The sequence below is a fragment of the Anabrus simplex genome, chromosome 1, assembly GCF_040414725.1.
Source record: "Anabrus simplex isolate iqAnaSimp1 chromosome 1, ASM4041472v1, whole genome shotgun sequence".
Classification (NCBI taxonomy): domain Eukaryota; kingdom Metazoa; phylum Arthropoda; class Insecta; order Orthoptera; family Tettigoniidae; genus Anabrus; species Anabrus simplex.
In genome coordinates, this window is record NC_090265.1 from 1,564,708,363 (window position 1) to 1,564,720,711 (window position 12,349).

At 36.3% G+C, this 12,349-nt stretch overlaps 1 protein-coding gene across 1 annotated transcript in view; it reads left to right on the forward strand.

The window, feature by feature from the left end:
* Nucleotides 1-12,349, forward strand: part of LOC136880799 (pancreatic lipase-related protein 2) — an 80,413-nt gene that overhangs the window by 6,526 nt on the left and 61,538 nt on the right. The window contains exon 2 of the mRNA XM_068226236.1: nucleotides 10,982-11,247. Within this exon, the coding sequence (XP_068082337.1) occupies nucleotides 10,982-11,247 (266 nt within the window). The remainder of the gene's footprint in view (nucleotides 1-10,981; nucleotides 11,248-12,349) is intronic.

Here is a 12,349-nt window from a genome sequence, read left to right on the forward strand (position 1 = left end):
ATCTTATGAAATGATTCCACATCGGCATCAGCACCGCCTTTTCCATGTCTGTACACCCCAAAAATATCAAGTTGCCTGTTATATTGTTTTAGAGATGAGCCTTACACTTAGAATTTCATGTTTCTCATTAATAATATTTTTGTAGCTTACAAATTCTTCTTTCACCAGTGTGAATACTCCCCTTCCTACCATTCCTATCCTGTCTCCACAATAAATGCACTAGGTCCTTGAGAAAATTTCTGCATCCATGATATCACTTCTCAGCTATGACTCAGCTCTTATTATAATAATATTGGGTAAATATATATCTATTAAGTTACTTAATTCTATTCATTTCTTTACAATACTTGTACATTTTAACACTAACATTTTAATGACATCATTACTTGACTTCCAGCTCCCTGTATTCTTATCACCATTTCCCATTTTTTCTTCCTTTTTGTTTACAATTTGCTTTATGTCACACTGACACAGATAGATCTTATGGCAACAATGAGATATGAAAGTGCTAGTAGTGGGAAGGTAGTGACCATGGCCTTAACCCATTCGCATCCTATTTAAACACCGTAGCAGTTCACTGAGAAAACTCATTTAAATCTGCACTATGGCACACACTGTGAGGATGTGGCCATGGTGAAGTTGGCACCACAAAAACAAACTGAGGGGTCTTACCCCTTTAGGAGTTAAAAGCACGTAGATCTTCAGTCACATATCCTCAGCCTACACAAAACTACGGCCTCTTGGGAGGTCACGTGATCTCGCCGTAGACTTGCCCACCATCATAATTTGTATCACTTTCCGTGTCATCAGCACTACTACACGCATCACTCGAAGTCAAACTAAGACCTTCAGCCAATTATCTTATTTCTATTTCGTCGTCACAAACATCACTGTCTTCATAATCGCTCTCTAAAACACTATTCGTTTTCGTATTCCATCTTCATCAACACCAACACATCTGCTTGACGCCATAATTGCAACTTTTTTTTTTTTATTTTTATTTAAACATAAGAGTTTCATTTTTGGTCCGTATTGAACTGAGAATGGAAGATAGGAAAAACTAGAAAGGTTCCACCTTTTCAATACAAAAATGTTATAGGTTTATTTATAACATGTATTTGCACTTGGGACTAGTTTCGACGCTGTGTTGGCGTCATCATCAGCCAAAAAATGGGAAAATAGGCCAGTGTGTAGGCATTCATAATACACAAGGTGTTACATTAAACAATACAAATCTTGCAAGGAGATAAAAACATGGATAAATATAGAAACAAATGAATCGTTGAGAAAGCAAAAGTTATACATGTTAAAAAATAACCTTAACCACACATCTTGCAGTGCGAAAATATTCTTCTTGAATGATTCCTGAGTATAAAACACACGCGCACACATTTCTGAAGAGCCAGCAGGCAGGACAAAGTAAAGTGAAACCTTAAGAGATCTTCTGAGAAGAGTTCATCATTTTTCTATGTTCCGATTAAATAATGAAGTCTCCCTTGAGTTCCTGATAGATATACACAACAGGAAATTCTCCTTCACTCTCAACAATAGCTATAAAGACCAACGGTAAATTTCATTTTTCAAAGACGTGAAAGCATGATCTTGAACGTGATGTAATTCCTTTCATTTAACCCATTTTTTACACAAGGTGTTACATTAAATAATATATCTTACGAGGAGATAAAAACAGGGACGAATGTAGAAACACATGCACCGTTGAGAGAGCAAAAGTTGTACATATTAAAAATAAGCTTAAATACATAACTTGCAGTGCGAAAATATTTGAATTTGAAAGATTCTTGAATAAAAGACGCACGCGCACACACTTCTAAAGAGCCAGCAGGCAGGAAAAAGTAAGGTGAAACCTTAAGAGTTCTTATGAGAAGAGTTCATCATACTTTCAATGTTCCGACTAACTAATGAAGTCTCGTTTGAGTTCCTGATAAACATACACAACAGGAAATTAAACAATATACATCTTACAAGGAGATAAAAACATGGAAAGTTATACATATTAAAAATAGTCTTAACCACACATCTTGCAGTGTGAAAATATTCATCTTGAATGATTCCTGAATACAAAACACACGCGCATACAATTCCGAAGAGCCAGCAGGCAGGAAAAAGTAAAGTGAAACCTTAAGAGTTCTTCTGAGAAGAGTTCATCATTTTTTCTATGTTCCGACTAGCTAATGAAGTCTCCCTTGAGTTCCTGATAAACATATACAACAGGAAATTCTCCTTCACTTTCAACAATAGCTATAAAGACCAACGGTAAATTTCATTTTAAATATTGTGCAGAGACGTGAAAGCATGATTATGAACATGATATAACTCCTTCATTTAACCCAATTTTTTTACACAAGGTGTTACATTAAAGAATATACATCTTACGAGGAGATGAAAACAGGGCCGAATGTAGAAACAAATGCATCGTTATGCATATTAAAAATGAGCTTAACCACACAACTTGCAGTGCGAAAATATTTGCCTTGAATGATACCTGAATACAAAAACGCATGCGCACACATTTCTAAAGAGCCAGCAGGCAGGAAGGAGTAAGGTGAAACCTTAAGAGTTCTTCTGAGAAGAGTTGTATTTTAAATACTGTGTAGAGATGTGAAAGGATGATCTTGAACATGATATAACTTCTTCATTTAAACACCTATGAAAGTCTCTCTCTATATTACATAGCTTCAATAACAACCATTCTGTAGATGCACAAAATAATCTTGTAATCTTCACAGGTCCGGTATTCAGCTCGACAAAAATATAAAATTGGTATTCAGGAATACGTTTTTGAGAGTTTGGAGGATGACTGTGCCAGTATTTGTGGTGTATTGTTGCAGCATTACGTGTAGGGGGGGGGCAGGTTTCTGTGATGTTTATTGCGGGACATGAGGCGGAAAAGCTATGTCGCGAGATGAAGAAGAAACAGAGCGTGTTGTATAGTTTAGGTCTGGGGAGCGGCCATTGTTGGATTAAGAGGGGGGAGGGGAGGAGTGGTAGGGGAGGAGGAGTGGAAGGGAGGGAAGTATGGAGGGTGATGTGGTGAAAGTGTGTGGCGTGACAAAGTATTATGCATAATCTGAAAGACAGATCTGTTTTTCGGGATATTCATGTTTTTGAAAAATTCAATGAGAAAGTCGAGTAGGATCTTTGGTTTCTCTGAGATATCATTTAAGTTTAGGTTGGGATTGAAATATTGGTCTAAATGAATATAGAGGTTTTCAGTGATGTCTAGGAGAGAACCTTTGTTTAGAATATCTAGTACCTCAAGATCTTGATTTATTTCAGTAAAGTTGTGCTTAAATTCTTTTATATGTAGGCCGACCGCGGAAAAGCGGTTGTGTTTTATGGCATTGACATGTTCTGCATATCTGATTTTAAAGCTGCGTCCTGTTTGCCCTAGGTAAGAACTTTTGCAGTCTTGGCAAGAAAACCTATATACACCTGATTTAGAAAAAGGACTACTTTTATTTATTGATGAAGAGTTGTGTAGAATCTCTGTGCTTCTATTGTTAGTACGAAAGGCTATTTTAATGTTGTGTTTTTAAGGACGTTAGTGACGTTGTAAATTGCTTTATTGAAGGTAAATGTGGAAAACGTGGCAGTGCTAGTATTGTCTTTTATTAGGGTGGTTTTTGGGCGGTGTCTGAATTTATTGATTATTCTTTCAATAAAGGATTCATTATATCCATTGAATTTTGCTATAGAGCGGATGGTGTTCAATTCTTTATTTAAGTTTTTTCTTGACATCGGAATTTTGAATGCTCGGTCTACTAAGCTATTATATGTAGCCGCTTTGTGTGTTTGGGGGTGTAGTGAGTCATTTCTTATAGTAGTGGCCGTTTGAGTGGGCTTTCTATAGATACTATATGTGAACGAAGAGGGGTGCCTATTGATTGTTAGGTCTAGGAAGTTGATGGAGTTGTTTGTCTCTGATTCTAAGGTAAATTTAATGTCATGATCAATGTTATTAAGGTTTTTGAGGGTGGATGGTGCGTCTATGGAGCGTTCATCTAGGATTATAAATGTGTCATCTACGTACCTCGCCCAGAATTGGATATTAGCAAATTTGATGTTATTGTCGATGGCGGTGTGCTCTAGGAAATCAAGGTAGATTTCTGCTAAAATTCCTGAGGCTGGTGAACCCATAGCCAAACTATCTTGTTTGTAAATGACCTTATCGAATGTGAAGTAGTTATTGTTAATTAGTAATCTTAGTATGGTCATAAAGTCTTGAACTTCTAGTTTACTTAGTTGATTGTTGGCAAGTAAGTTCTTTTCGATGATCGGGAATAATGAGTTGGTTTTTATACTGGGATACATGTTGACTATATCAAAGGAGTGCATTGAATGATATGGTTGAAGCTTGAAACTGTTTAGTTTGTTCACTAATTCTATAGTGTTCCTGATAGATTTATTTGATGAGAATTTATAATGTTTATTAAGAAATTGTTGGATAAACTGAGATAATTTATATAAGGGGCTTGGTCTGTAGTTTATTATGGGTCGAATAGGGACACCGGTTTTGTGGATTTTGGGTAGTGCTTTAGCTGTTGGTAGGCCTGGGTTCATGGTAATTAACTTTTGTTTTTCTTGCTCAGTGAGGAGAAAAGATGTGCTTTTTAGAATTTGTTTCAGTTGCCTTTGAATTGATTGTGTTGGGTCCTTCTTAACTATCGAAAAGGAGTCATTATCTAAGAAAGTTTTGGTTTTTTGAATGTAATCTGTTTTATCCATAATGACTGTTGTGTTGCCTTTCTTGGCCTTTGTAATGATGAGGTGGTTGTCTTTGACTTTCTTTTTAAGATTGAGAATTTGTTTTCTTTCAGTAAGGGAATCTTTGTTGATTTTGGTGATAGGGGTCGCAGTGCGATTATTTGAGAAAAAACTTTTGTTTAATTGTTTTTTTACATCCATTCTGAGTTCGTCTTGTAGTTCATGTGGCATTTTGCTGATAGCAACTTCTGATTCAACTACGAGTTTGGAGGCTGTAAGGGCCGAGTTGAAACAAGGCCAGTTGTGCTTTGGACCTTTCGAAAGAATTCTTATATCGTCCTCATCTAAGTTGGTGGTGGAAAGATAAAAATAAAAAAATAAAAAAATAAATCAAGATCTTGAGGTACTAGATATTCTAAACAAAGGTTCTCTCCTAGACGTCACTGAAAACCTCTATATTCATTTAGACCAATATTTCAATCCCAACCTAAACTTAAATGATATCTCAGAGAAACCAAAGATCCTATTCGACTTTCTCATTGAATTTTTCAAAAACATGAATATCCCGAAAAACAGATCTGTCTTTCAGATTATGCATAATACTTTGTCACGCCACACACTTTCACCACATCACCCTCCATACTTCCCTCCCTTCCACTCCTCCTCCCCTACCACTCCTCCCCTCCCCCCTCCTAATCCAACAATGGCCGCTCCCCAGACCTAAACTATACAACACGCTCTGTTTCTTCTTCATCTCGCGACATAGCTTTTCCGCCTCATGTCCCGCAATAAACATCACAGAAACCTGCCCCCCCCCCTACACGTAATGCTGCAACAATACACCACAAATACTGGCACAGTCATCCTCCAAACTCTCAAAAACGTATTCCTGAATACCAATTTTATATTTTTGTCGAGCTGAATACCGGACCTGTGAAGATTACAAGATTATTTTGTGCATCTACAGAATGGTTGTTATTGAAGCTATGTAATATAGAGAGAGACTTTCATAGGTGTTTAAATGAAGAAGTTATATCATGTTCAAGATCATCCTTTCACATCTCTACACAGTATTTAAAATACAACTCTTCTCAGAAGAACTCTTAAGGTTTCACCTTACTCCTTCCTGCCTGCTGGCTCTTTAGAAATGTGTGCGCATGCGTTTTTGTATTCAGGTATCATTCAAGGCAAATATTTTCGCACTGCAAGTTGTGTGGTTAAGCTCATTTTTAATATGCATAACGATGCATTTGTTTCTACATTCGGCCCTGTTTTCATCTCCTCGTAAGATGTATATTCTTTAATGTAACACCTTGTGTAAAAAAATTGGGTTAAATGAAGGAGTTATATCATGTTCATAATCATGCTTTCACGTCTCTGCACAATATTTAAAATGAAATTTACCATTGGTCTTTATAGCTATTGTTGAAAGTGAAGGAGAATTTCCTGTTGTATATGTTTATCAGGAACTCAAGGGAGACTTCATTAGCTAGTCGGAACATAGAAAAAATGATGAACTCTTCTCAGAAGAACTCTTAAGGTTTCACTTTACTTTTTCCTGCCTGCTGGCTCTTCGGAATTGTATGCGCGTGTGTTTTGTATTCAGGAATCATTCAAGATGAATATTTTCACACTGCAAGATGTGTGGTTAAGACTATTTTTAATATGTATAACTTTCCATGTTTTTATCTCCTTGTAAGATGTATATTGTTTAATTTCCTGTTGTGTATGTTTATCAGGAACTCAAACGAGACTTCATTAGTTAGTCGGAACATTGAAAGTATGATGAACTCTTCTCATAAGAACTCTTAAGGTTTCACCTTACTTTTTCCTGCCTGCTGGCTCTTTAGAAGTGTGTGCGCGTGCGTCTTTTATTCAAGAATCTTTCAAATTCAAATATTTTCGCACTGCAAGTTATGTATTTAAGCTTATTTTTAATATGTACAACTTTTGCTCTCTCAACGGTGCATGTGTTTCTACATTCGTCCCTGTTTTTATCTCCTCGTAAGATATATTATTTAATGTAACACCTTGTGTAAAAAATGGGTTAAATGAAAGGAATTACATCACGTTCAAGATCATGCTTTCACGTCTTTGAAAAATGAAATTTACCGTTGGTCTTTATAGCTATTGTTGAGAGTGAAGGAGAATTTCCTGTTGTGTATATCTATCAGGAACTCAAGGGAGACTTCATTATTTAATCGGAACATAGAAAAATGATGAACTCTTCTCAGAAGATCTCTTAAGGTTTCACTTTACTTTGTCCTGCCTGCTGGCTCTTCAGAAATGTGTGCGCGTGTGTTTTATACTCAGGAATCATTCAAGATGAATATTTTCGCACTGCAAGATGTGTGGTTAAGGTTATTTTTTAACATGTATAACTTTTGCTTTCTCAACGATTCATTTGTTTCTATATTTATCCATGTTTTTATCTCCTTGCAAGATTTGTATTGTTTAATGTAACACCTTGTGTATTATGAATGCCTACACACTGGCCTATTTTCCCATTTTTTGGCTGATGATGACGCCAACACAGCGTCAAAACTAGTCCCAAGTGCAAATACATGTTATAAATAAACCTATAACATTTTTGTATTGAAAAGGTGGAACCTTTCTAGTTTTTCCTATCTTCCATAATTGCAACTGACGTGAGCAAAATAATATGAACAAAGATTCTTTTATCTCTTGTTCCACAAGTGTGTGATAACCTGGAATGCAGGAAATAACCGAAGCCGCATGTCTAAACTTCAACTCAGAATGCATACAAGTGGCATCTGTGAGTTAGTAACTGAACTACATGATTGATATACAGCAGTGCATCGCCGCAAGCTGAGCTCGTCATTGGATTCATATCCCACGAATAACATTTGCGAGCTAGGATCGTCAAATGATGCAATTGGGTTAATGGTACAGCACCAGCATTTGCCTGGTGTGAAAATGGAAAACCACAGAAGACCATCTTCAGGACTGCTGACAGTGGGATTTGAAACAACCCACTATCTCCCAAATGCAAGCTGATAGCTACGTGACCCAAACCACACGGCCACTTGCTAGGTCACAATTTCCTAGTCCACCCCACTTCCCTGAATGTACCTCCCTATAAGCTTTCTAAACAGACCTCTTAACTTACATACCATTGCTGTTCAAGTGAAGGCTATCTGAGTGGAGATCCCTATATCCTACCCAACTGTTACAATCTACAAATCTTACTCCCACACAGTATTCCACTGAATGCTGCAATAACCAGATCTCAAACACCCCCAACTATGTTGGTAGCTATACCTGCTTTCCTGACATTGTTGGTACCAACATGAAATCTTCTTACTCTCCTCCTTTCCTTCTAGATAAGGCTTTTTGCAGATCATATTATACTGTATAAAGCAATAAATAAGTTTCACGATTGTGACTGCAAAAAGACCTCAACAGTACTGTGAGATGGACAGCAGACAATGTTATGAAGGTAAACGGGGTTTGAAGTCAAGTTGTGAGTTTCACAAAGAGGAAGAGTCCTCTCAGTTTTAATTACTGCACTGATGGGGTGAAAATTCCTTATGGGGATCATTGCAGGTACCTAGGTGTTAATATATGGAAAGATCTTCATTGGGGTAATCACATAAACAGGATTGTAAATCAAGGGTACAGATCTCTGCACATGGTTTTGATGGTATTTAGGGGTTGTAGTAAGGATGTAAAGGAGAGGGCATGTAAGTCTCTGGTAGGACCCCAACTAGAGTAGGGTTCCAGTGTATAGGACCATCACGATGATTACTTGGTTCGAGAACTGGAAAAAATCCAAAGAAAAGCAGCTCGATTTGTTCTGGGTGATTCCCAACAAAAGAATAGTGTTACAAAAATATTGCAAAGTTTGGGCTGGGAAGATTTGGGAGAGAGGAGACGAGCTGCTTGACTAAGTGGTATGTTCTGAGCTGTCAGTGGAGAAATGGCGTGGAATAACATTAGCAGATGCATAAGTATGAGTAGGAAAGATCACAATATGAAGATGAAGTTTGACAGAGGCAAATTTGGGACAAATATTTGTTTATTGGAAGAGGAGTTAGGGATTGGAATAATTTGCCAAGGTAGATGGTTAATTAATTTTCAAATTCTTTGAAATTGTTTAAGAAAAGACAATTTAAACAACTGATAAGGAATCTGCCACCTGGGTGATTGCCCCAATCCAGATCAGTGGTGATTGATTGATTGATTGATTGATTGATTGATTGATTGATTGATTGATTGATTGATTGATTGATTGATTGATTGATTGATTGATTGATTGATTGATTGATTGATTGATTGATTGATTTCCTGAACATCTGGGTAACATTCTACCCTAGTTCCTTTACCTCCACACACTTTCTCCACATGCTTAACAATGGAGTTACCCACAAAAAGAGCATCAACCCCACTTAAATCTTTTGATCTCCTGCCCTCCAGATAACCTCTGTCTTTCCTGACTGTGACACATCGTAACATTACATAAATTATAAACAACAAATACAAAGGACATTATAAAACAAAACAAGTATAACTAACTGTGATATGAAACAGATCATAAAAAAGGACATGGAAAGTATGGACAACACTGCTGGGAACATAAATTGGTGACATCTAGACTTTGGAAACTTACTCAGGTTTATAATACCATAATCAAAATTATGATCATTACCTTTTAACATAAACTAGTAGTGATTATATTTAAAGAAACAGAAATAAACGTCATTAAACAACTCAAAACATGCTACTTAAAAACTTAAAAACAAATCTTTAGCTTTTATGAATTAAATCCAAAGAAAACAAAAATATTACACAAAAACTCAAGAGTATAGAAGATAAAAATGATTACCCTAACCATACAATTTAAATAGTGGTTCTATATCAGAGTGCTCACATGCACCTGAATTGTGGTCCTCCCTTCAGAACTCAGGAGACGTATATTTTCAGAGGAAACAACATCTGGCCTAAACTAATATCAAAGGAAATCTAAAATTTAAGAATCTACAGTTAAACGGTTGTAATTTAGAAAATACTGGTAAGCAAAAAGAACAGCAAAGTGATTCTAAATACATGACCATGAAAATATCTTCACTCCCATTATATAGGAAACATGCCAAAAAACTTTAAGAATAATTTTCATATTTGCATGTTGTTGTGAAGAAACATTTACCTGATCCCAACCGAAATGCATATGGTGGTGCCAAAGAGCACTACTTTGTTTAGTAAAACATAGATAATGCGAGACTGCCTGTGGAATTCCTACATGTGATAGAAAATTAATTTAAGACATATAAAAATGACAAACCTACATTATGTTATCTATCCCCTGACAACAGCGAAGTTCCCATTTAGAGTGCGAGTCTGACGGACACACGTCCACCCTAAATAACAACCAAGGTATGAATCCCCCGCAATATCATCACACCCAAGCTGGCCACCTTCGCTTTGCACACTTGCAGAACAATGGAACAGATCAACCAATCCCTTGCAAGATTTTAAACAGAGCAGCCTTCACATCCCCCAACATGAGGGTGGAATATACTATATTTATTCCACTCTCAACAGACACATAACAGAATATAAAGGAACAAGGGTTCTTTCTAGCACCAGAGAGTCAGGAGTTTTCCCTGTTGCCAAAAGACAGTGAAAAGTGAAGTGTCTGTCTTTCTACAGGGTGCTTAAACAGTATTCACAGTATTACTACACAGTTTTGAAACAAAGATGCTCTTTTTGCACACAGTCTCAAAAAAAATATTTTTAATTCCTGCACTTTTTGCGTTTGGTAGACTGATGGCTGCAAAACCTACTTCCTCCTCCCTTTTCTCTCTCTCATGACCCTGTTCCACCTCCAATTTTCTATCCTGTACTCTACATTTCCCGTTCCTACCTACGGTATTATATATTTCTCTTTACCATCTGCTTATCAATTTTTTGTGAGAAAATAAATGTATATAGTCCACTGTGAGGAAAAAGTATGTACTGACCAAATCAAAGATTTTGATAATGTCTCTGGAGAATTCACAAAAACAACTAATTAAGAAATTTGTTTATTTATCATTTCATGCTCACTTGAACATCATTTGCCATTAATTTATTTATAAATTCACCCCATGCTTACTTCCTAAGTACCAGTAGGCTATATATGAAATATTATAATCCAATTGCAACTGCCTTTAATTATCCTAGACTGATTCACCTATATTTTGAACCTAAAATACTTTGGAGTGACTAAATTGGATGTTTTATCTACTTATTTCAGATATGTTGGGCTGTTTCCCGTTACCACCAAAACATTTACCACTTAAAAAGACTCCCGAGGCTCCCGATGTAATCAATACTCAGTTTTTTCTTTATACTCGCTCTAATGTTTCTTTGGCACAAGCTGTCGTATATGGAGACAATATTGACTCACTCAAGGCATCTAACTTTAAAGTTGGACTACCAGTGAAGGTGTTGATACACGGGTACAAAAGCAGTGGACAAGATGAGGGTGCAGTGGTAGGAGCAAGAGCTTTCCTCAAATTGGTATGTGTGCTTATTTGGTGCTACAGCTATTTTAATCTGTGTATGTAATGATACTGTATTTATCTTTATTACCTTTTTATGTTTCTCATTATAAAAAGCAGTATTAAAATGTGTTCAAATAAGCTGGCATAGCAAGGTTTAAAACATTGCCTGAATTAGTTGATTTTCATGTTTAGATCACTTCTTCTTTGAGCACCCCTCCTTTGAATTATAACCCATTGCCTTCTGCATAGTACTCTGAGCTTTACAGAAAATGTATCTATGCTTATAAAAAAAAATATTGAGGAATGAAGTATGGTTTGAGTTATTATATATCAGGTTTATGCTGTACAAAATTAAACACACTGTTGGAAATGTTGTTGTTTTGTGGCCTCAATTTGTTCCTGAGAATGTGAACCAAAATCTCTGCTCAACATACAAATTTCCAGCAGGTTAGATCATAATTAATCCCAAAGAATGAAGTAATGTTCATGTAAATTTGAAATTTTTAATATAAATACTTTTTATATAAAAAATGACTGCAGATATCATGCCCCATAAAATGCTCTGATATGAAAGGTAGGAGAAATAAATCGTCCTCTATCAAAATGAAATGTATGGTCTTGCATTGCATGTTATATTAAATTTTTCCTAATAGAGGAAGTATTGTCTATAAGAATGTCGGTGTGAATTTAGTGAAAACTTAACCAAAACTTCATTGAGTGAAATATTATAATCCAAGGGCCCACCATTTTGTAACTCGTAATCCAAAGAGAATCATGATATAATCTCTTTCAAAGGAATCCAAAGACAAAGAGAATGGATAGGTGAAGCCACAAGGAGAATCATGCTGGGTTCAAACTCCCAGTCACTCAACGAGATCATTGAGAAATGAGAAATCTGGCCTAGCTGTGACAAGATTTTCAAGGATAATGAAAATGCTGTACTATGCAATGGGATGTGTCAGAGATGGCACCATCTTTCATGCGCAGAACTGCAACAGGCAATTCAGTGCATTAAAATCATCAAATAAAAGGAAGTCTAAACATTTCTGGCTCTAATACAACGATCAACACGAATTTACACTGTATAAAACTGGGAAAGTTATACAAAGAGAACTGGA